Raw genomic sequence first — 26752 nt, 5'->3', positions numbered from 1 at the left:
ATCACCATACTGTTCACAAAACCACTTGTGGATATACAAGGCCAGGAGTAATTACCTTTTTGGCAATGAGGAATATCATATAATTAAATAACTAAATGCAAAAAGAGGAGGTACACCAGGGAACAGTATTATTTTTTTTTTAATGAATGGATTATGTAATCTTAGGATCCTTTTTCGTCTAACTTCTGTGGGTGAGACTCAGAGCAGTAATTGAGTTTTTACCCTAGGACAGAAGCAGCAGCAGCGCAAATACAAAAAGCTGATGACTCTTTCAGCTCTTCTTTAAGAACAATCTAAAACTAAAAGAAAGGTTACTTACCAGTAACCGATGCTCTTTGAGAAGTGTAGCCCAAATGTACATTCTAACAATTCTACCTCTCAATCACAGGACTCATACCTGGAAGGACTCTGAGGAGAGAGGAGAAGCAGATGGAAGACAAATGTATGTGCGGACTACACATTGTGAAGAACACCGGTTACTGGTAAGACATCTTTTTTTCTTTGAATGAATCCCATGTGCACTCTTAACAGTGTCTGAATCCAAGCAGCTATCCCCAATGACTCATTATGTGATGGAGGTCTCACTGTCTTTCATGCAAGCAGTAACTGCACAACTACTTTATCAAAAGCTGCACTGGTTCTTGAAGCACTGGAGACAGGGTTATGCCTGGCAAAGACGAGTATGAACCTCCAGGTATCTGCAGAGCAACTATCTGGAATCAAAACTTTCCTGACTGCAGAGCATGAAGCCACCTAAGCTCTGGTCTGATGCTCACTAAGCTCATTGGATTCCACTCTTGCAATCTGATAGTGAGTCAGGATTCAACTCATCATTGCCTTTTGTTGTGTAGAGACAACTGAATACTGCATTTCTCAGGGATGAAGAGCCTGTAACATGGTTGAAAAGGTTTGGAATTGTAAAGATAAAAGGAGAGAGGACTCCCAGCTGTGGAGACGAGAAGTATATAGTATAAGAGTGTATGCATGGGGAAATAAAACTGGAGTCTAATTCCGTGCTTAAAATGGAATTCTAACATGAATATTTGAAGAAAGCCCTGGGATTAAAACACTTGCTGGTCAATTAAGATCAGCAAGGTACAACTTATATATGTTCTTATCTTATGATGAGGGCCTTCAGAAGACAAGAAACAAGAGCAAAAGCCCTTCGTAGCTGAAACCAAAGTTTTTAAAATGCACTGGAAAAGGACTTCAAACACTAACCCACCTTTGAGCAAAACGTGTCAACTCACAAAAATTCAAGATTCTCCTTAGCCTGAGCAGCAAAGATGTCAATGTCAGGATTGCCTCCTTCTTCAAAGACATCCAATCAGGATTTTAAACCAAATCTCCCAAAATGTTTCTGACTTTTAGACCTGTACAAGCTCTAGACAGTGCAAAGGAGGGAGAGTTCCTCTCTTCCTCTTTACATGCTGCATCACAGTTGTCCATCTCTCCATATGTAAGAGAGAGGGAACAGACTGCAAATTTTCCGTGCATTCTGGCAAGACAAGTTCAAAGCAACCAACACAGCTGTACTTTACATGCCTTGAACCAGAGCACACTCTCCATGCCATGAGGAACATGTCCAGAATGAACATTCTTTTGATGACAAAAGGGCATCTCTCAATAAACACTTAAACAGCCCATCGACTAGCAGAGAAAGTCAGGGGGATGAAGACAATGACACAAAAGGCTAACGGATACACCAGTGCACCATTTACAGTCACAGCTGTAGACACTGGAGGTGAAATTTGGCATGCAACAAAGTAGAAGGAGATGACCCCGAGGTATCAATCACTGTGATGAACCAGCGGTGGACTGATACCCAGTAGAAGACTGTGTTCCCTTTGTAACACTATACATCCATGATAATCAGCATGGATTGATAGTCATGGTGATAGTCTGTTCCCTCTGCAAGGAGAAGAACATGCAAGGATGCGTGAGCAACAGGACATCTGCCAGAATGGACATGAAATCCTCTCTGATGTCAAGAGGAGAAACTCATAAAGGACTAGCCAGATAAATTCTGAAAGAATATGTGCTCATATGCACAGTCCAGCCCCACTGATTACACAGTACAGAGAGCATTAGCTGCTCTTCAGAAGATTTGTGCAGAGATTACAGCTTTTGTGCCAAAAAGGCTCCATCAGCAGTGTTTGCTGTAAATGGGTCTGCCTTAGAGAGATGAGCTCAGCAGGTCTCATACCAAGCTGACCCATGTTCCAGGGCCCAGGATCCCTTCACCATAAGGTGATCACTGACTCCTTGGCTCTAATATTGTCTTTCTGCTCTGCTTGCATGTCTGTGTCTCTTCTGCCAACGGCTTGCAGGGGTATCCAGGAAAAGAGCTGGTATGCTCTACCTTCTCTGTCATATCTGAAGCAGGAAGAGTAGAAGGGCAAAACTGTTGTGGTGACACGGGAAGGTTCCTAGCAACAAGCAGAGACCAAATACACTCCTTATTAGCATGTACATGTGGACTCATTCAAAGAAAGAGTAGATATTACCTTAATGTTAATATGAATGTGAAAATGGGAAAACAGAGAAGTAAAAAAAAAAAAGTAAAAATCCAACATTACGATGGCATCTGAACTTTGTCCAACTTCTTTGGTGTCAAAAACATTGAAACTTTTTTGTTTCATTAAAGTTGAAAGTTCCATAACAAAGCATCATCACAACATCTCAGCGGAGCAACATTAACCTCCACTGGAACTGATACCAAGAAAGGAAGAAAAATTGACTACCCAAAGCCCTCAAGAAAAGCACATGAGACAATTCAGCCAGGTTTAAGGGCTGAAGGTATATGGTCTGAGTCAGTTCCTATGTCTCCCAGTCTAGGTTGCACCCTCCCACTGGTTCTGCAATGCCTACAGCTCATGGTACATTTTTCAGACAGTCTCGGAGAATAGTTTCCCACCAAAACAAATCAAGGTTCTTTTCTCTTGCCCTTCTCATACCTGCTTTGTGTACAGCCACCGTTTGCCCTTACCTGACTCCATGGTAAGAATATGGACTGTGAGGAGTGTCATAAAGTGTCAAAAACAAGTATAGTTTCTTCCATTTTCAGAGAGATAAATCAGCTCAGTGACTTGTCCAATGAGCCCTGAGCAAGCTCAAGGGCATATGTAGGGCTACCAGCCAGCGCCAACGGGGGAGTGGGAAGGACAGCAGCTGAAACATTACACCCCAAGGAACATCCTGTAATTGGGATGCTAGTCCCATAACTACCTTCCTCCACAGTGGAAATCTCAGTCCTCTCTTATACCCAGGCAGCTAGGGAAAAAGCAAGGTGACACAGGGCTGCTGTTCTGGTGGCATCCAGCTGCCAGGACAGCTTGGTCAGGAAACCTTGCCTGCTCACCATCTCCACTGTCTCCTCCCAGCAGAGAGCCACCTCCTTCCTTCTCTCACCCCAGCAACAGCATTCAAAATCAGTAATTACACATGAAGCCACGTGCCTGAAATCATCAGCTGACTTGGCTGAAAAGTAACTGAGCAAAAACAAAATAGGGGAGGGAGGAGGAAGAAAGACTTGTTTTCTGCTTCCTCAACGCAAACTCATAGCAGAATTAAAGGTCTGAAAAGAGGACAGTGATCCAGCTCAGACTGGCTTCATGTGCCATGGAAGCTGCAGCATCTTGGACTCCCAAGAGCCCCTGAACCAGCACTGTCCTCTTTCCTCCCGACTCCTATGCCCACTCCATGCCTTCTCCCACAAACCTCTACAGCTGGCTATGCAGTAACAAGGTGGGACAGCCTCTGGAAATGTTCAGCTGAAAATTAACCATATTTCTGATAAGCTGCCTTCATCTGTATCACTCACGTATTCAACATGACCATAAACCTGGACGAAATGGCACCAGGGCAGGACAGGGTATGTAGATGTGGGATCAGTGAGGGGAACCTGGACTGCCTTTGTCAGCAAGAATGCCAGCCTGAGGGAGTTTAAGAGAGTGTCTGAAATGCAGCTTCAGGTTCTAGCTGCACAGATAACAGCACAAACATACACTGCTATAGTGACACAGTGATGGAAGAGTATTCTCTGCTCCTTGCAAAGCCCTGGAATCTGAAACTCAAAATCAAGAGACCCAAGATTTGATTCTGGGACTTGGACGGTTTCAGCACAAACTAGAGTTAAGTTTAACCTTACTTTCTCACCCATGCATAATGTATTTTATAATACATAATTGCAATGTGGAAAATCATCTACCAGAATTAAGTGAATCATTTTAAACAATCATATTACAGGGATTTCTACATTAATTCATTTCATATTTTATGGTCAACCTTAATTTCAACAATGAAATTGCTGACGGTAAATCAGACAGCGATGTGGAAAGTCCTTCCCCCATTTTTTTACTGAATATGGATGATAATTACTGGAAACAAAGTGGTATTCACACACCATGTGTTGGGCTACCAAGCAAACATGTACTTCTGTGGTTATACTGGATGTTAACATACTCTTGGAACATAGTCAGCCTTTTCTGATGCCTATGGCAGCACAGGATAAGTACCAAGAAAAGCCCATTTTAAGCATTCAGTTTCTCAGAGGAATAGTCAAGTGCAAAAGAACAGAAGTTTTTGACAAAACTTTTGCTCTGCTGAAGGAAATAGAAGCTTTTGTTCTGATTCCGGTGGAATCAGGAAAACATCCTAATGTGCTTGCATGTAATGATTCCCTATATATCAGCTTGTCACAACTTTTTAATCATTAAATATTACAAAGTTATATACAATTTTAAAGCCAAACATCATATTTTCACATGAAACAGCAGGAGATAAAAGAAGGAAATGGGTTTTAATCTGTGAAAACAGACTGAGACCCAGATCTTGTCCCCATTCAAGATTTTCTGTGGATGTCAGCAGAAATATGACCAAACTAAAAATATTTAAAAAATAAATCAACATTTCTTTCTTGTAATTTAAATAAAGTAATTCTAGATATTTTTTTCTATTTTAAAATACATATTATAGAAATGTATTTTTACAAATATCTAAAAAGAATAGTTTAAAATGTTTTACAAACAAGTTCTTATAACATATTAGCAAAATTATGTGAACTATACCTGTTATCGCTCAGATTTAACACTCTCAGCTTCTGCATCTGACCAATTTCATCAGGAAGAAATTCTAGCTTGTTAGAGCGCAGAGACATCACTGTTATATTTTTACAGCTTCCAATCTACAGGAATGAAAAAACAAAGATGTTAGAATACTTACTTTGATAAAATTTATTATTGCTACCTTGTTATGTCTGGAGGTAGCAAACTGTGTTTTACACTACAATCAACAAAACCCAGAAAACACACTCTAAAATCAGAAAATTATACCCTCCCTTTGTCAGTAACACCAGGAACTAGGGTTATCTGCACTACTCCTCTGAGAGATACTCTCATCTTTACATGAGTTTATTAATTCACTGGTCTTACTATTTTACTATTGAATATGTTACAAAGATCTGGTCTTCCACACTGTGCAGACACAAGTGGTTTAACAGATATTTTGTCTGAGTAGGGGTGGAGTCTTGGGCCTACCACAAAACACTTCTATCTGTAATTTAAAAACAGTATCAGCTTCTCACTTCTCTGGGCAGTTCAGGAAGGAAATTCTCATCCACAGCCAACGTCCTCAGGTTATGAAGGTAGCCGATGGTAGAAGGTAAGGACTCCAACTCATTACAGCTGCAGTCAAATTCTTCTAATAAAGATAAACTGAAATTGTAAACATACTTGTTAGGTACTGTACAAGTACCAGATAACAAATATTAACAATCTAAAACCTTTGAAAGTTTTAAAGCATCATACTATTACAGGCATCGTGCCCCAAAGAAGAACCTTTATCACAGATTTCCCTAGGAGAAGTCTATAATAATATGATTTTAGGAACTATTAGGGATACTGTTAATCAATCTTATCCAGTAAGGCAGTTTAAGAAAGATCACTTAGTTCCCTTACATTATCATTCTTACTTTTTGTAGTGAGGAAGTAGTCCAAATATTTCAGGCAGTGATCAGGGAATTCATTCTAAGCTCAAGAATCAAACCAAAACATTTATAATCTTAACATACATAGACAGATAACAGGTAAAGAAGTACTGCTGGTGAGAGGAAAGGGAAGGGAAGCAGAAATGACTCCAGGGTAGGTTCCAATTCATGCACTTGAAACTACTTCTAATACAGATCAGCAGTGAAAAAAGATTAACTTGGATCCAAACTCAGCAAAGCAACCTCAGCCTGTTGTAGTCAGATACAGCTTTTGTAGAAGTGCTTGCTTCTCACACATTGAGAAAGCTGGCTAAAAAAGGTATCTGTGTGGCAAGGACCAAAACAAAGCAGACCAAAGTAAGTAATCTGACATTAAAGTTCTCTCTTTTAAAAAACCAAAATTGTCTCCATTTTTGCCTTGCATCCCTTTTCCAAGATTGTTGCATTCTGTCAAACTGTGAAAAGAAGAGAGACCTGACCTTTCCTGCATGTAATCACATTTTCAGGGAAGAGGATGAAAATGAGACAAATGTCAGAAACTCCCCTGTTGAACTCAAGTCAAAGTTAGCCACAGCCCACAGGACCAGAGAGCAGCCCATACAGGGAAAGCACAGCTTCCTGGTGCAAGGAATTGGCATCCAGTACGTTCCTGCATTCTGTCATCCATGAGGGTTGTGAAATGAGTTGGAGGTTTTGTATTGAGCCCTAAGCAAAAGGGCCCACAACATAAAGCCACCCCATCTTCTGATTGCAGCTGGCACCCACGCGGAATGAAAGCCAAGGGAATGCCAAGAGAGCTGACCCAACACAGGGTGGTTGACAGCAGCTCAGCCTCCCCACCCACCAGCGCTGTGGGATGAAATGGCCCTCAGAGTAATTTTCTGCTCTTTGGGACCCTGTCCTAGCCAGTCATCCAGCCCTCAGGACTCTAAATTTGAGTGTTTTTCCTGAAGGCTGCAGGTGGTATCAGGCAACTCTGAAACGTCAGTCTGCCTTTGGTGATTCAGAACCAACAATGTGACCTTTGCTAATGCAAATAGCACAAACAGGAATAAATATGTAACACATTATATAGAAAGATACGTAAAAAATACATAAGTATCATATACCTATTATGCATACACACACATACATAAAAAAATATTCTGAAGAATTATCTACTGAATCTCTTAAAAAATTAGGCTGGATATAAAACCTCTTGAAATTAATGCTGTACTGCACTGCTCATTTAGCTCAGGGAACAAAAGGTTTGTGACCCATTACAAATACCATCATTCCCTGCTTCTGTTTTGCTTCACATGTACTACCTTTTTCTCTCAAGTGCTTTAATTAATAATAAGGTTAAATGGCAAGCAATTATTTCTTCCTCAATGTTTGTTGCCTCCCTCATCACTAATGAAGGGACTGGGTGCCCAGAAGATTGCTTGTTTTTTTCCAGATGTTTTGGTAGCTCTGATAAGAAACTTACTTCTGCTACCAACTGTGCTTCTTAGTATTCATAGAATGATAGAATAGTTTGGGTGGAATGGACCTTAAAGATCATCCAGTTCCAATCCCTCCACTGTGGGCAGGGACATCTTCCACTGGATCAGGTTGCTCAAAGCCTCAAAAAAGTCTTGATATGAGTCACAGCATCAGGACTGGGCCTTCACTTACCTTTACTCTAGTTTCTTAATTAAAAGAAGGTCTTTCAGCCTTCAGATTTTATGCAACGCGAAACCAGAAATAGCTATTCCTAACATGGAATTCTCAGAATTTTCGTCTAATTGCTGTATTTCAGTAGACTGAAAAGCCAAAGTGAGTCATACAGCCATTAGTGATAGAGGCATGGAACCTATCCAAAAGCTCTGCTAGGTCTGGTTACAGCTTTTCTTTAATACAACCTTTGTATCCATCACAGTTTACTTCAGACTAGATACAAAACAATTTCAGTAAAGGTAGAATTCAGGCATGTTTACCTCCTCCATACAGAATATGTGTTTGATAGAGCAAAGCCCAACTGGAAAGCTTGTTGAATTGCAAGATGCACACATTCTTCCTTTTACTGATGATAACAACCAGAAGAACTTGAAAACAGATAAGCTGATTAAGAACTACTATGTTTCCTATAGCAATCGGAAAATCTGATACTCTGAATTGCAATGGTGGAAGTTTCCCTGACAGGGAAGAATGATGTTATCAGAAAAGAGAATTTTATTTGAAAGGTGTTGTCTGACACAGGCATTCTCAGGTTCTTTCCTTCCTGATGTCATCAGCAGCAAACAAATGAAGATGGCCACAGTAAAAACAATAAAGTCAGTGTGAAACTATATTTTATCTCTATAACTACCATGCCTAAATACACATGCACTTCAAAAAGTGATTTTCATTGATCATGGATTGTGCATGAAAATAAATCTACAGTAAAAACTATAATTCTAACAATGCTAATTTAGCTGCAATATCATTAACCTTACCCTTGGGCTAAATTCAGATCATTCTTGGCAGGTTTAAAAAAAGGCAGACAAAAATCAGACCCATGCCAGCTGTTCAGCTTAGCCCCCACTGAAATGACGCCATTCACAGTACACGTCCCAGCGTAAATGAGGAACAATTTTAGACAGATTAGTAGAGAGAGATTTATGGAGAGCGAAGACTGTAATGAATAAAACAGTAGTTCAGCCCATTCTAGTCCCATTTTAACCAGTAACAACCCTTCTCTCCCAACAGCCAGAGCACCCAGGTAACTGTCAAAGCAGCCTAAAGCCAAAGGGCTAGGTACACTAACTATTTGTCCAACATCAGGGAAAATGCTGACCCAAGAATCCAAGTTTACACTTCCTTTTGCAGCATTTGGTACTGTCAGCTATGGCATAAGCTAGATACACGCACTAACCACATCTCTAACACAATACACTGGCTTTACCGTTATCGATGTATTGGTCACAACTTCCCACCTCACCCCTTCCTGCTCACAAAGTGGGAGCAAGGGCATTTACTTAGGTCCTACAGGTACAATCTCCAGCCTTTGGCTGCGGTTTGGTACTTCATCAATGCGAATCCACTGATTTTATGTGGGATGTTTTTTTTAAGTTGGGTGCATAGTACCTTGCAGGGTCAAACTCTAAATGCTGCTTCCAGGCTTGCCCTTTGATCAAGACTCACAAAAATGAGGGTGGCAGTTCACTGTTAGCAACATCAACTCAGACAGCCTTGAAGTGCTCTATGTCTCATCATGAAATTGGTCCCTGGAGGGAGCAATCCCTCCTCCACATTGCTAATCGTTGTGTGACAACAATATACTCTGCAGTGGGTACCACGACTATCATTTAGGAGAAAGAAACCCACTAGGAAACTATCCAAACTGATGAGTCAGAGAAAGGAAGTTCATTTTGATGTGAGAGACACTGTCCTTATTAAATGAGAGAAAGTACTTAATTTAAAAATCACAAGCTCTCAAAAATAATGTATTAATATTAGGTGATGAGCTTACTGCTTTGCATATACACTGTTTAAAGCAGCAGGGCCACCTTTAAAAATATAATTAAGGCTCCATGACAAACAATACTGAAGGAATATTAGGTTAAAAAGAAGAGGTTTTCCCTTCAATTCAAACAATTCAATAAATAAGAAAGCACTTTCATGATAGATTTTAAAAATTGATCCCCAAAATTGCTAAAGATAAAGCTGGATATTATATCAACCATGTGGCAAAGTATCTAGCACAGTTTTGAGCCTTATAAGCCTCCACTGCTTACCAGAGTTTATCGCTACACAATATTTATAAGACTTCCCCTTCTGTGATTCATATAACCAGTCTCCATGAATATCACATAAATCTAAAGATACTACAATAAGTTCAGCATGGTAAGCCAAACATTAGTTTTCAATCCCTACAGCTGTAATAGTTCACAAATTTGGATTCTTTCTTCCTGACTGGCATACTGACAACTAAATTATTACTGAAATCATTATATCATATAATGGGTGCAGGAGTTGCAAAGCACTGGCTGTGCAGGTTAGAGGTTAGAGGTTATTTCTATTCTAGAGACCTCACTGTACTATCATATTTGTGGACAAGTCTAAATGAAGCCCTCTAGGCTTTAATTTCGGAAGGCTCAGAGTAGCTCTGGCTTAAATAAACTATTTCTAATGGAATTGTTTGTAGAGCTCCTGCTGAGGAGACAGGAAAGGCACAGAGTCTGAGTGCAGCTCTGCTTACAGATGCCCCTTTCCCACTGCTTCAGGCTGACAGCACAGGACTGGTATGAATGGTATAATCGTGTGTTCAGTTACACCAGAAAGACTCATTACTTAGCCTGAACTCTTTTTCTTCTGCATGAATACCACTGCTGGTGCAAGGAGGATGATGAAAACACTAGAGCTATAGCTGTAGAAGGCATTGAGGGATGAGATATTCTGATATATTTTTTCAAAATGTCAGTTTATACAGCATTTCAGAAGTAAATTATGTAGAGGAAGAGGCATCCTACGAAAATATCAATGTTAAAGATATTTCCTGCTAGAAAGGGATATGCATCGTGTGAAATAATATATATTCCATACTTAGAGACAGGCTTGCACCCACCCTCAATTTTACAATGAATTGCAGATTTCATTTAGCAATAATTCATTTAGCTCAAGACACACAGCAGCACAAGGCAGACTTCTGCACCAGTGATCATGTAATATCTGACAAAACAATAGCTAAAGGGCATCAGCAGCACTTTTCATAATAAGATTACTTATAGGATACTTTCATATTTTGATGTATGTGCCTATGAAATTGTCATGACTTTTTCATTTATAGTACTTCAATATTTTAAGAACCCTACATACACATGAGGTTTACAGACATTTTCTGTTCAGCATCAAGTACTGGCTGTTGCTATGGAAACAGAAGAATTCCCCCAAATACTTCTATGTCTTCTACTTTTGCTGCTCTAATCATCTAAATTGCAAGTGATTCACACAGAAAAATATCTTTGTTCTTTTTCTTGGAAAATGTGATACATTTAATCTTCTTATCACTTATGCCAATATAAGTCGACAGAAGTAACAGTGTTGCTCCAAATTTAAATGTTATAAGCTATGTTAGGCATACATTTTTAAATTATAATTCCGTACATCTTTGTCTCATTTTTTATTTTAAAAAAACCCACTTTTCCCAAGTAGAAGAGGAACCATACTTTATTTGATGTTGAAAATCATGAGACTTATACTCACTTTCCAATTGCATTTGGCAGAATTGTAAGCTGGTTGTCATCTACTTTTAAAGTTGTAAGCCTTTTCAAGAGTCCTACAAAATAGGTAAGGAAGAAGAAATAGTAAAATATTTCACATTACTCCTTTGTACTTTCTGTAATCTCCCATATGCATAAACAAAGAATGATTTCTAACACTGAATAACTTTGATCTAGATTTTAGAAAATATCTCTATATAGGACAGTACACAGACACATTTTGTCCTATTGAAAATAGGTTTATCAAAAAGAAGCACTGATTCTGTGTTAAGCTGAACTGCAAATAAAATATTAAATCTGTTATTAAGAATATCCTATCTGTGTAGGAAGAACAGTATTTATCTTATTTGTTAGCATTTCAACCAAATACTGAAATAGCATTTAAAAATTATTATTTGTAATTAATGTTGGGAGTAATATAAATTAATCACTAATATAGAAAAAAATGTTACACTGAATGTGTCATAACATGAAAGCTGAAGCAAATGAAAAGTATAATTAAAAGGGACACCAGAAACATTACTCATTTTAATTGAAGATGTTTTTGTTGAGAACTTTTTCAAAATCAACATGTTCCAACAAACATCTAGGTTTCAACAGAATTTTTTTAAGAGGAAAAAGTCCCACCAAAATGAAGTCAGCAAGCTCTCATCTGAAAATGCAGTATTACTATGATTGGTTTTGCTTTGCTTCTTTTAAATCTATTACCATTCAGTAACAGGAATTTGGAAATGAGAGCTGAATATATCTAATTGCAAGAATGTATAATTCAAAATGTAAACATTTATTTCTTCTGTACAGGAGCTAAATCCCCTCTAAGAATCACTCTGCATATGCCTATAAAAAAAACACACCAAGCAAAATCTCCAGATTTTATGGTGAGATGTAGAAGGCCAAAATGGAAAATAGCCGTAGAAGACACCTAGTAACACTCAGCTCAGTATTACTAGTGAGCACTGCATTTTGGAATCTTGACTGAGTTGATTTAAAATTATGGAATTTAACCATTCCATGCTCAAAGGTGTGCACTTAGGAAAGGGAAAACGAAGATGATATAGCGGACTCATCAACTGGAAGAAGTGAAAGAGAAGAGAGATATCAAGTGTTTCCAAAGAAAATATATGGAATTGAGACTGAAATGAAATATCCAGATGTAGAGAGTGGTATACATCCGACCACTGAGCTTCTAGAATTTCTGCATACTCTAAACAATTCAGAAGTTCTACGCGTACTATATAGCTACATAAGGAAATGAATAGTTTGAACTATTTCTTGGTTTAATGTTCTCATAGGGAGAGTAGCAATTTCCTTCAGGAGTTTCACAGTGCTAACATAATCACTACTACACGTGTTTTCAAATTTAGATCAGATCAACTATATCTTGCTTTGTTTATTTTCTCTAAAATAGCAAATCAGAACAATAAAAACCTTCTAACCATGGATTTTTTCCCCGACTGTACAAAATGGTCTTCATGGACTATTCAGCCTGAGACGTTCCAAACTCCTTTGGAATTTAATGGCAGTTTGTGTTCTAATCTAATCATTAAAAAAAAACAACAAACCCACCAAGAAAAACCCCAACAACAAAAGAAATGAAATCCTCAGCTGAAAAAGATTACAAGAAATCCTAAGCTTTTCTCACCTATGGAGTCTGGCAATTGCTGCAACATGTTGGATGACAACAGGAGATCTTCCAGTCCTTCACATCCTGATATGTCCAAATCGACTGTTTCTATCCTGTTTTTTGACACATCCAGGTACACGAGCTGTTTTAACTTCCCTATAGACTTAATAGAACGTTACAAAGTGTTACTTGAAGAGACATACACTGCATGCCAGTTTCTAATTTTAATTAACAACAAAAAACAGCAATCAGGCTTATATTCAGTTATCTTAGCACTCTTTTCACAAGATGCATTTCAGCGACATAGTATCAATGGTAGTCTAACAGCCCTCCTCTTCAGAGAACTGCAACAGGAACTGCACCAAACTCAACAACACATATAAAACTAATTAATGTCTTCCAGATTCATTAAACCTGCTGCAAGTTTGAGTTCTCAGTTATATTTCTTCAGTATTTCTTCAGCTGGGCACAGATCCAAGGGAGGTCTGCTCACCACTGACATCCACTCCTGACAACAGTCCTTGTGGTCCCTGAGGGACACACAGGTAAAGCTTTCTGTGTTGAACTGATTCTCTGAATTTCACAAAATCTAAAACTAGACTTCATATATTCATAGTTCAATTACAAGCAGCTAATCCAAACAGTACACTTCTGTGAATACAGAGTTTAACTACAGCTGCAGCAGCAATGATCAATATGAGAGGGATTCTTCCCTAATTCCTTGGAAAATCTGTGTAGCAGATTGTAGAGTTTGAATCCTGTGGAAGCAATGTGCTTCTTGATCCGCTATCACAACGTCACTACATTCTAGACGTGAACTTTCACCAAGAAAATCAACACAAAAGATGCTGTTGTTTTCCTTAAGCTACAACTTACAAGTGGAACAGCACAGAGGTATCACTGCTGGGTGTAAAGGAGCAGGATCTGTGACAGTGGCAGAGTCACATCAGAGCCCAGAAGACGACACAAAAGAGTGAGACAGGGCAGCACAATGCTGCATGGCTTATGCAGGAACTTCCTTTATGGACCTTGGGAAAGCCATAAGAATCTCTTGTGAAGGGTATGGGTTCTATAAAAGTTCACGGGAGTGACTTTTAAAATTATTTACATACACTTCTGGTGGTTATTTACTGTACACGTGAAAAAGGAAAATAGCTTTAGAAAGCTTCACCTACAGGGCCTTTCAAAACAATAAGAACACAACTTGCTTTTCATCTCTTACCTGTCTGAGAACTGCTCTCTGTTTCTAAGGAGGCAGTTTCACGTTATGTTTAATCACATGTGAGTTGTTGTATAAAGGAAATATCTCCCTTTCACCCCAACTTTCGCCATTCTAGTCACATTAATAGTTGAATACAATCTATGCTTCTAGCACAGGCTACTTCTTTAAAAACTGAATTATAACACTGGAAACCTGACAAATCTTAAAATTAATTGCCAGTTGGTATTTCCTTTCTGTTCTTAAAAATAAAAATTTAAAGCTAATATTAACAGTTTCAAACCTCTTGTTTTGCAGAAGACTTTCCTAAAACACCATCTTGGGTCTACTACAACCAGATTCAGGAAACATGAATTATTCACTGAAAATAATTAGGCTCCTTGTGATTCTGTTTCACAATCTACTGAACGTCTTCAACTCTGAATACCCTCTCCAGTTATAAGCAGGACTGTTTGGCACACATTTTAGCTCTGGGTATGTTAACCAATTTACTTGTGAACAGAAGAAAACCAGGAGATATATATGTGTGTGTGTATATATATATAGTATATCTGATCCTTCTTCCACTTAGTTACACTGCAACAACAATGCAATATTTCGGTTCTTGATCTTCAGCTGGTTTCAGTATCAAGAAGTTGTTCCAACACCAGCTTCTTTTCACTAATCAAGCACACAAAAACTGGGCATTTGGATAGAGATGGAAAATGATCATTTTCTGTGAAAACACCCTGCTTAATGCAAAATAAAAATGCATGAATGTAATTATTTAAGACAAAGACAGTCATTGCTCAATGCAAAAAACTGAATTTTGATATGTTGCAAGCTGAAAGAGTAAGTGCTGCTGCTTCTTCCAACACCCAGCCATGTTTGTGCTAGATCTAGTTATAAGTTTTCCCTGCAGCAATGAAGAAGTTTATTTTGTGAAACACAGGATCTGTCACCTGTGGGATAAAATGCCAAGGACGGGGATCCCTTTCTCCAGTCATGATAAGTGTAGGTATTTTAGAGCAATCATCTGAAATAAATAAAAACTGAAAATTCAAGTTCTACCATGGGATAGCAACAACTCAGAAATAGCACTACCACATAGCCTCACCTTAATGTTTAGATTTAAAATATTTTTTGTTCAATTTCTACATGGAGTGCTTTCTAGAGAAATACATCTTCAACCCTCTGCCTCAGAATTGCTTTTGGCATAGTTGAATCTGTATGAACCATCTGCTACTTTTAAGTTTATTTAGATTACTTGATGTTTCCTCTTCCTTTTAAAAAGTCACATGAGTTTCTCTGCTTTCTAGTTTTCTGCCAGTTAATGCTTGGTGACTGAGAAGACAATAGGAAATAATTTCCCCTCATAACGAAAACTACACAAGGCTTAAATAAAATAGGCACATCCCCATTTAGATACTATGATGTAATAACTCGATGTCTAAAAGGATTTCATATGAATGGCTATGCTGAAACTTTTATTTTTTGATAATATTTAATGACTATATGAACTCAGAATATGTACCCATTCAAGAAAATGCACATGCATTTATTTACTGCAAGGTAAATAGTTCACTATATCACATAATAATTTGATTACATAAAATAGATGTTCATACCCCAGGTAGTACTTGCAGAGAATTGTTGTCCATCCACAGCTCCTTTAGATTTTGTATTTGTTCCAGAACCTCAGGCTGAGGAAAAGAATACAGTATTATGAACAGTTAAACAAATATTTTTTTTATTAAATCTAAACAAATATTTTCTTAAAAAAATAATCACTCTTCACCTTCATTTCCTTCTTTTTATCTCATCAGACTTTCAGATACTTAATGATGTGAACAGTATAATAATTTAATTTAATTTAACTACTGCTGCTCTTTTTCAAAATTTGTAAAATTTAAGAACCATTTGGAAAAGAAATGAATACAAAGAAGAACTCCTGAGAACTTCTTGCTCTAAACAGTCTACTGGCAGCACACAATTACTGAACAAGGCAAAGGAGAGAAGTGAGGATTGTGGAGCTTCAGAAACAACGCATTGAAAAGAAAGACCAAATCCCATCTTGCAACACAAGCTAAACTCTACCTTTTGTGTAATTTATAGTCTGAAAAACAGTTTAACAGAGGCATATTGTTGAACACTTTCCTGGAGACACCACATTTACGTACAATTTAATGTCTACAATTGTCATATTCAGTAGTTGTAATAGTGATATGCAATAATCAAGCCTTAAAATGACAATATTAAGCTTTCATCTAAGATTTTCCATTCTTTTCAACACTACAGGGTATTAGTGAGGCTGAAAAATAATTTATTGTTCAATTCAGTTGTGAAAACCAAGAATTACCAGGTCACAAATATTTCCATGCTTCAGCCTAAGCAGTATTTTTCTTCTTCATGAAGCACTATTTTCACAGGTAAACCAAGACTTTCAATTTGACTTAGCTCTGTAAAGCTGTAGAGACTTTTTTTCAAAATCTGCCCGGCACTGATATTAAATATTTCATTTGATTCTGATTAAATCAGACTCTATAATTTTTAAAATGTGTTTACTTTAAAGTACTACTTCACTGGAATTAATTCAACACAGCTAGAAACAAACATATCTGCCTAGCATCACACGACCTTAAGAGAGACCTCTAATTGTCTCCCATGGTCCAAGTTCACTGGAACGTTGTTAAGTCTCATAAGAAATACGAATTTCCAGCTGCTCAGCTCCTAGGGTACATCACAGGAGAGTGTCTGGATGCGTCATTGGAGAAGACAGAACTGGCATATTTGGAAAGCTCAGTCCCTCATTTTTTCCATATCACCACATAATGTACTTCTACTAAATGATCTTTAGTCACTATTTTTAAGAGAATTTATTTTGCCTTGGCTAGTTCTATGGAAATTTTGTTGTCCTTCAATGGTTAAAAGCACTCCTAATTTCCAGGCTAAATTAATTAATGGTCATTTCATAGTATTAGTTCCTGTGATGATTAATGGTTCTTTATTCCTCCAGAGTGTTCACTGACTACAGCTATTAGAGATAATCATAATGTCCCCTCTCAGCTTTAATTTTCTTTTAAATGCCTTTCATTAGACTAGTGTCCTTCTCAAAGGCAACAGCCTACTCCTGTGTTGTACATACTACAGTCTGATTCAAAATTTCTTCAGCATGCCACAATTCAGATGAGCTCTCACTAACGTTTCGATAAGTGGCATTAAAAACTTATTTATCTGTTAGAAATGTTTCTGCTGGTGCGTTTATGGAGAACATTTTCATTTTCCACACAGACTGCCACAATTAGAACAGAACAGAACAGCTTTATTTCAGTTGGAAGGGATCTTCGAGCTGTCATCCAGTCCAACTGCCTGGCCAATTCAGGGCTGACCAAAACCAAAAGGACATTATTAAGGGCATTGTCCAAATTGCCTTGCTGGTGGCACCAGACTCTCAAAACTCTGCAGAGATCTACAGCAGCCTTCCCCATCATTTCAGGCAGAGGTACCACAATTGCTGCTTATCATTTGTTCAGTGCCACTTTTTGACACTTCAAAGACTGCGTTATTTCAGATCCTTGACCCATTTTTCCCAGAGACCCGTGACACAGAATAACTATCCCCTTCCCTGATTACACTGAATATGGCTGCTGTTCAGGAAGTGACAATTTCTATTTTAGGAACACACATCTATCTCATGATTTATATAATCTTGTTTCCGAAAAATGAATGAATAAAATTACTTCACTTCTGCACTACCTTTATTCCTAACCCCATGCCTATGGCTCCAGACTGTCTGTGTGAAGGGCATGGTCTCCCAGTGCAAAGGGAGGAACTTCAATAACCCAGAGAGGGACTGTCAAAGAAATTAAGAAGGAACTCAAATCAGATTTTCGGAATCCATGAAAACACAATCTTTTTATCATTTTTTCCCCAGGTGCTTTGATTTCAAACTAGTACCACTTTTCCTATTCATTTCTGCTGATTCATGCTGTTCCTTTGCCTTTTGGCCCATTATGCTTCAGGCACTTATTTCTAGTTCATACATTTTTGGACCAGATGTCTGAAAAATGAGTCAACTCAGGGAGTCTGGTCCTAATAGCAGGATGGAGCCACCAAATTCCTCATTTATCATTATCAGGAGACAGTATGCTACAATATAAAAACACAGAATGATGCTGAAGTAAGTTAAAACAAAGACCACAAAACCAACACATTCCCAAAAAAGATATACTGTGAATGCAGGAAGCATGCACATATTTCTTTTATCAAAATTCCAAATACCACTTCTGAAAATGTTACTCTATTTATCTTGCAAAAGATTTCCAGATTTCATTAAAAACCTGAGTTAAACCCATCTAGTCTCTCCTACACAGCAGTATAAATTAGTAAACATTAAGAAGGCTATAACCATAACCATAGAAGACAGTGCACTGTCTATAAACCAGATGTAGACTCTTTGCTACAGCTTGCTACTACGAGATGATGTTTCAAAATTTGTTTTAAGTGAAATTATCTTAATTTTAATTAAAGCTACAGGAAATATCACCCTTGTAAAATTATACGGCGTCAGTCAGCAACACAATTTTTACAGATTGTTTTTCTATGACACTGGAAAGGTGTTTCACATCACAGGGTTTAATAGTCACTGGGCAGGCTGTTGGTGGATATGGCACGCACAGAAATTTATCTTGCCATCAGTGCAATAGTGAGCATCACAGTAATAATTTGTTGTCCTAAAAAGGCACGGGCCCTCCCAAACAGCCCTAGTAGTGATGGGTCTCAAAAAGGATGAAGCAGCAGTTTTTCTAAGTTTTGCTTCTCTTAACATATTTCCAGTTCCCGCACAATTAAGTCAACAAGCTGTCCTTAAAAACAGGCCAAATTTAAAACACAGTTGAAACACCCTCATTCTGATTCTAAAGGATGCCAGTATACCCAAAGGGAACAGCAACTTGATATTTTTTTTATACTGATACTAGAGAAAACTCCTCAAATCTATTAAATCTCAAGGAACCTAATTTTTACCTTAGAGGTGAATTAGGGACAGAAACTGCTTTTGGAATCCATCATCTACTGCTGCTAATATCAATTGCTAACATTTGCAGGATATAATGATAGATGCTAAGAAATTAATGCATAACTGGTTCCAGTATTTATATCGAGATTGACAATTCATCCCACACTGAAATATTCCAGCACTAGCAACCATCTCAGGGCAACAATCACCTGCAACCTTGATTTGAACCACAGAAGCCTGATGTAGATAAAGCATATTGTATTATCAACATTCAACTCATGAACTATGATCAGTCCTTAGTTCTACAAGGAAAAGTGACCACAGCCTGTGGCCACAATACAATAATGCCTTTTAAGTAAAAATGTAATGCCCTGAACACAGAGCAACCAGACTGTTTTTTACTGTGAAGGTGGTGAGACACTGGAACAGACTGTGCAGAGAAGTCATGAATGCCCTGGAGGTGTTTGAGGCCAAGCTGGATGAGGCTTTGAGCAACCTGATCCAGTGGAAGGCATCCCTGCCCATGGCAGAGGGGTTGGTCTTTAAGGCCCCTTGCAACACAAACTGTTCTATTGAAAAATGGTACATTTCTTACCAGCTCAGAGAATTCATTATTGCCCAGATCAAGTCTCTCTAGTTGAGTCAGTTTGTGCATCGACCTGTAAGAGATTAGGAGATATCCAAGATGATTTACTTGCAAAATGTTGGTCAAATTTTACTTAGATATAAATAAAGCTCAAATAATACTGTTACAGCAAATATAATTACATCAGACTTATATTGATATAAATGAGAACAATCCGGTCCATCTTCAAAGCATGAGATAAAGTTCTTGAACTAAAAAGCTACCAACAATTATGTTAGTATAAAATAAACTTAAAGACTTGGTATAATTTTGCATAGTTGGCAAGGAAAATGACCCATGTTATATTTATGATCAATTGAATGTAATATAAATTCTGACATTTTTTTATACAGATTTATAAATTTGTTAACAACTTCTCTATAAGCCACTAGAAAGTGTTTGGGCTCTTCACTGCAAAAGCACAAAGTATGGTTTTTACCTCCCTAAATCTGTACCTGTACTGTACCTAACAGCCATACTAAAATACTATTGTGCCAAGGACCAGCATGTGAATAGAGCTAAGCCTCGATGAAGCTTGGTTTGCATACTTGTGTTGGTCTGACAGAATGCACTGAGCTGATGGGGTCTCCTCCTCTTTGGGTTGTCGAATGGTTGACCTGAAACTTGGCTGCCACATGAGCGGTAAGTGCCACACCTGTACGCAGAGGTATTTAGTGACACTTGCTGCCTGCCAGTAGCTGATGAAAACTCTACCATTGTCAGCAGATACACAACAGAATACAGTTTTTTTGATTTAATGTCCAATCTGAGATCTGCTGCAAAGCACATCTAGGCAAATACACCTCCCTCTGTGCTATTCACAGCACAAGAGCCTGGCAAGGAGATGGTAGGATCCACGACACCAGAGGTGGATGGGAGCAATGTGTTGCACTGGGCTGCTGAGAGCCCTTCTTCTGGCAGTGGCTCCTCTGAGGGCAAGAAAGGCTTCAGACAGCCTCTGCTGCAAAAGAGCGTGAGCATGACAGCAAAACCAACCAGATCAGCTGATCCTTTCTCACAGCAATATAAAAGAAAGATAAGAACATATAAGAACATATTATAAGAAAGTGAACCAAAAGTTACTATTGACCATGCTTTATGCAGTGAAGGGCTTTAAATGAGGGATAATCTGGATTTATGTCTGTGACGTAACAGCAAAAAGGCACTTTTAATGCTTGGGCTCAAGTGACTGAAACAGTGAAATAAGAGGAAAAGCGAGAAATTGCTAAAAATTACATGATTAAATTTGCCACTTACTGAAGTCAATAGGATAAATCTCCCAGGTTTATCTCGGAATTTGTGCTGTGAGAAAAACTGGTTCTCTCAAGTACAGCTTAAACCGACAAAGGCACAGACCACAGTGTATGTAGGCTGACTGTTTAAAGCCTTTAAAATCTACCAACTGTGAATACAGGTCAAGTTTTTAAAAATACACAGAGTTTTAAAATCTATACTTAGAACATATGACAGCAGAAGCACCGACTCAAAGAAGTAATCCCAAAGCAGCAAAGATCTTTTCAAAATGAGAGGAAAATTGCTGAGCAGCTTGTGAACGTGAAGAACTGAGTGTGCTAGAAGGACGGCAGGACCATGTTTGCTTTAACTGGAACGGATGATCTACAGTTGTGTAGGGTACAACTTTGCTCATACTGGAAAAAATGAAGAATTTTCTAAAGCAAATTTACCATGTCATACACATGTACTACTTGTCACTTTAGGTCTTTCCAAAATGCTAGAATTTCATGTCTGTAAGAAATTGAGATTAGGAAGCTGTATTCAAAATTACTTTGTTTCTGTACTGCAGAACTTTTTAAGCCCTGACAGCCTAACATGCTCTAAACCCCATACTGGATTTTCATGGTCATAGTAGTGAAAAAAGAGGATAAATATAATTAAGCAAATTAGCATTAACTGCAACAGTCAGTTCCGAGGACTTCTAATGTAACCAGAGTTGATCCTAATCCAAAAATTAGCAGTCTTAACTGATGGGATATAAAATATCAACCATTTTATCTCTGCAATTTGTATCAGAAGGTAAACTGATTATCAAAGAAACTATGGATGAAAAATATAGACTTGTTTTAACATTCACATTATGGAAAAGTGAGGTTGTGATGGGGCTAGATAGAGAACACTACTGCACATATATTACAAGCAAATTACTTTTAGTTTTGGAATAAGAAAAAAATTCACAGAAATGCCATTCTTCAGTAGCAGTGAAGCATTTTTTTCTAGACATACATCAGCAAAATCAAAAAGCATGTAGATCAATAAACATTCTGTTTAAGAAGTTCTATACTTTATTGGATTTCTTTAACTAAACCAAAACTTTGAGTGACCTACTGTATTTCTTCATCATTCAGCATAACTTCAAGGAATGATTCTTACGGTCAGGTATTAAGGTCAGGCATCAGATGAGCTTCTGTACTTTACAGAAATTTTTGCTCTGTACAGAGAACTTGTTAAATATACCTATGCCTCTTAGGTAGATAGTTCACCACTAAACCAACCAAATGATTCTTTTTGATGGAACCTGCTGTCTTTCATATTTAGGCTATTATCTTTCATCTCACATAATCTGCTGATTTTTCACACACAGAAAATTGAAGTTGTATAATGTAATAGATGCTAGTGCATTTACACAGCAGTTTTCGGAATACCAAGGTCAGAAAGCTCTTTGAAACTGAGGTTACCAGTACTGTGAAACACCCGAGTGCTACCAGTGCAGGAGATATTCCTGTATTACTGGTTCTTCTGGGTCTTTTGTGTTGGTGTATGTCTTTTTAACCTTTAAGACTTTCTAAGAAATTCTTCTAAGTGTTCACTTTTTTACTTGTTCATTACTGTTCTTTTTGTGTTCCATTTTTGCACAATCTGGTTCCTAACAAGTCTACGAACGTAGCAAATACGTTATTTCTGATGATCATTTGGTGTTTCAGAAATATCTAGAAATAGTCACAGTTTCCTTTTAGAATTATTTCATCTTTCTATGCTGACTGTCACCCTAACACAGATTAATTCTCAATAACTTCACTTTTTTAATACTTTCTGATATTTTGCCTATTTCATACTCAAGTTCACGGTTGTACATGATTTTTTTAGTTTTCTTTTTCCTGTCCCACAACTATTCCATGTCTCCTTTCCAATGTATTTCCCAACTTATTTGATCAATTTTCAGAAACGTCTTCGAGACAAGAAAGCAACAGAGACTTTTTGCTTCTTTGATAAAAGGAATGGCTGCTGCCCGCACAGATCTGAAGGGGCAAGCACCTAAATTAAAATGAAGTAAAAAAAGTAACAACAAATATTATTGACTATAAGGCACAAAACAAGATACTGTACTTCAAGCCTAGAGTATGGAGGAGTTAAACTTGACAGTTCCAAACCAGTATTTACCAATATAGCTATGATCAGTCAAGACTGAGCCCACCAATTCTTAAACAGAAACTGACTTTCTATATACTCTACACAGACCTTTCCAGTAACAGAAGTCATGACTCATGCTCCCCACTTCCCAGCCTGCTTCTTAATGCATTTTTGGTTCTTACAGTATTCATTACATTGAATTATTCTTGCTACAAATCCCGAAGGAATATGAAAATAGTTTATCTTTTAATAGTGAAGCTTAGTATGCAAGAGTACCTAGAAGGCAGTGAGCCATTTAAGAAGCAGTAAACATTTCATCAGCACAGCACCTTGGCCAAAGTGGGCATTTCATGCTTTCCCCAAAGAATGCCACTTCATACTATAATCCCCATTAAATAATACTAACAACAACAACAATAATAATAATAATAAAAACAATAATATAATGTTTTTAACCTCTTTGATGCTCTAACTGCACTTTACTTCTCTTTAGAAAAGTCTTGCAAAAGTTGGCTGACACTTTACACATCCAGACAAAAGCTAAGTTTAATACACAAAGCTACAACACACTCACGTCAGCTCATTTACATCCACTTTGTCTTTAAATAACATGGACATCCCTGAAAATGTTTATGTCTAACTTACTCCTCCTGAAACTTTCATCGGTGTGTCTCAAGTGATCTGTTATTAATCTAGTTTAGATTTCTGACATTTAGATACAAGTTGTAAATATTGTAAACAAAATTTTAAATTAATTAAACCCAATGGAGTAAGTAATTACATTTTTCATTGCACACTTGATGACTATGGACACTCTCATTACCATACAGAACCTCATTAGCTTTATGAGAATTTACACGTGCGAGCTCCCCCTGCTAGGAAGCACCTGCAAGACTGGACTCGGAGTTTTTGGAAAATGATTATTACAATAACCACAATTTACCAGTTTCCATTTTGGAAAGCAAAGTGTTTTGGCTTAAAAGAGATCAGTTGGGCCTCTCCGCAGAGCAGCCCTGTGTCAGCCCTGCAGGGCACATCCTCTCTGCCTGAATGATGACACCACCAAAAGCCATGGAACACTACCAAAATCCCTCTAACATCCCGATGGCAGGTTTCCCTCCTTAGCACCACACAGAGGTTTCACACCCCAGGAAACACATTTCAGTGTCTGAGCATCGTAAGGTCAGAGTTCTTCACACTTGTAGATGTTACAAGGTTTTCAGTTGTAATATTAACTGCACACAACCACAAGCCTTCACAAGTTAAAACCCAGGAAACGTGAAATACATCTTCAATGGTTTGTACAAAGTCTTCTCTCACAGGCAGTATTACTTGATACTTCATCATTCTGCATTAAAGTCAATAAAAGCCTCTAGTGGTTATGACTCCCCACACCCACCTTAAAAGTGTTCAAAACCCCCCAGCTAAAGGTTGAAAACACCTGCAAACTGGAACCTGAACAGTAGTATTCCATTGTTATTTACACATATAATTGCTGTTTATACATACTACATATTTTGACATGTGAAAATCTAAAACTCTTAGAAGATGAAATGAGTGGTAATATAAGTTACAATTGAGTTGGTAAAAAAACCAACTGTATCTCATGCTGCATTCTATCTTTGAATAAAAATTTTACTTTAAAAGGTTTGGTTTGTGCTACTGAAAATATCATAAAAGGCAACATTACTGCGTGTAATTTCTATGGTCAGACACATAGTTTCAGAAACTAACTTTTATACAGAGGCAGATTAATTTCACTTAGCTGGTACTACATCAAAAGCTAAAGCACGCTGCCAAATGCACCCTGTGGAATATTATATGGAACTTTTCATTAGCTTGTGATATTTTTATCTCTTTCAAGTAATTACTTATACTTTTCTTATGAAAAGATTAATTATATTTTTTATGTGGGGTCATTTGATAAAGGTGAAGCAAGAAAGGTGCAATGATGAGTAATGCTTAGTTAAATATTCATTGCTTAAATGATGTAATGTAATATAATTAATGTGCGAATAAAACTTGCAGCCAAAAATTTCACATAAATCTTTATCCATATCTCATTTGTATCTATTCTTCCATTCATAAGTAACTGCAGGATCACACAGAGAAGTTCTGAGTCTTGGCTACTGAAGTGAACCTCATGGTAGGCTCAGAATGAGGCAAATATCTTTTTCTATTACATTTAAATACAACAATGGAGCATGGTTCTCTAAAAAACTACAAATGCATGAAAACCAGCATAGAGAGTAGCTTAGACAGATTACGGAATACTTGGTGAAAAATCAACACTGGTCACAATAGTTTTAAAACATTTGCACCCCATAAATCATAACTCACATTATACAATTCAGTGGTACTAATCATATTAATCGTAATCACATAAATTGCCTAACACAACTTTCTCATGTTCTTGCATGTTTGGTTTTCCTGCCTTATTTAGAAGATCCTTGTTAATACACAGTAAACGCTTCAAATAACCAGGAAAGCACTTTCCTTTTACAGTTCCCAGTAAAACAAACAAGACAACTGCCATAAATTATTTTAACAAAATCATGGTATTCTCACCAAAACCCTGGCTAGTTTTCTGACAGGAGATGGTGATTACAAGAAGGTTTATCCAAACCTTCGGTCACAAGGTTTTAATCACATCTGGATTTTTGCCACATGTGAAGAACAAAAGTATCAAAAGTATCTCCAATAGGTAAAAATTCACGAGTGAAAAGCAACTGTCAGAGATACAACTGGACTTATACAATGATAAATACAATTAGAGATACAATATGACACTGGTGCAGGAATTAAAGCAGGCATTTTGTTGGGCATAATTCTATAGAGACAGCAGTGAGAAAGTTATAAAGATTACATACTCCGTTTCCTTGTGTAACAACGTACAGAATTATATTTTCATATGAGTTTATGATAAATGAATACTGTTATTTTCTGAAGAAATAAAAAGCAAAAAAGGGCAATTATGTTGCCATTACTGGATTATCTGCTGTATGCATTTCAAATAATGTTTTCTCACACTTTTGTTGTACACAGTAACCTTTATTCCTAGAATATAAACCATGTATGGTGTGAAGCAAAGGACCACAAGTACAAGTTAATCTGTCATAAAGTACTGAATCCATATATTATTCAGACTTCAAAGAATCAGAGTATGTTTAAAAAACGATTTTGAGGATATAAAATACTCTTACACAAGGACTGAAATATGTAACAGAGAAAATATCTAAAACAACGTATATAATATCTACAACAATGTCTATTTTAACTTAATGATAAGAAATAACAGCCATTTCAATTTTTAATTATATTGAAGAACTTAAGGATTTTATAATCTTCAGTTATCAAACCACAAATCAAAGAACATAGCAGAGACCACAGGATGATGCCTATAGTAATTAAGTCTCTGAAGACTGAATCCAGAAGCAGTCAGTCACTAAACTGTGCTTCTTTGTTACTCATTTTTAACATGAAGAGAACCTGGGAGCAGACAATCCACAGGCACACTGCTGCCTTAGCTGCACGGCTGTCAGCAACACTGCTGTGCAAAATGCAGGGCTGTACAACGTTACCTGGGTTAAGCACATGGGAAAAATAACCCAACATATTCATCTGGATTAAACATCTTGGACTAAGAGGCAGCCTCCATCAGCCTTTGAGTATCAAAACTGTTCAGTTTCATCATACAGTTCGGGAGAACTACCT

At 37.5% G+C, this 26752-nt stretch overlaps 1 protein-coding gene across 2 annotated transcripts in view; it reads right to left on the bottom strand.

Moving 5' to 3' along the window:
• LRRC7 (leucine rich repeat containing 7) overlaps window positions 1–26752 on the bottom strand; it is a 173941-nt gene that overhangs the window by 44432 nt on the left and 102757 nt on the right. For both annotated transcript variants that reach the window (XM_069861981.1, XM_069861983.1), the window contains exons 7-12: window positions 19643–19706; window positions 15659–15733; window positions 12851–12995; window positions 11192–11264; window positions 5585–5714; window positions 5070–5185 (exon numbers count right to left, since the gene is read on the bottom strand). In XM_069861981.1, coding sequence (XP_069718082.1) covers window positions 5070–5185; window positions 5585–5714; window positions 11192–11264; window positions 12851–12995; window positions 15659–15733; window positions 19643–19706 — 603 coding nt within the window. The remainder of the gene's footprint in view (window positions 1–5069; window positions 5186–5584; window positions 5715–11191; window positions 11265–12850; window positions 12996–15658; window positions 15734–19642; window positions 19707–26752) is intronic.

Source organism: Phaenicophaeus curvirostris, chromosome 8, assembly GCF_032191515.1.
Source record: "Phaenicophaeus curvirostris isolate KB17595 chromosome 8, BPBGC_Pcur_1.0, whole genome shotgun sequence".
Classification (NCBI taxonomy): domain Eukaryota; kingdom Metazoa; phylum Chordata; class Aves; order Cuculiformes; family Cuculidae; genus Phaenicophaeus; species Phaenicophaeus curvirostris.
Note: the sequence above shows the minus strand (reverse complement) of the source record. Positions and strands in the feature narration are given on the sequence as shown.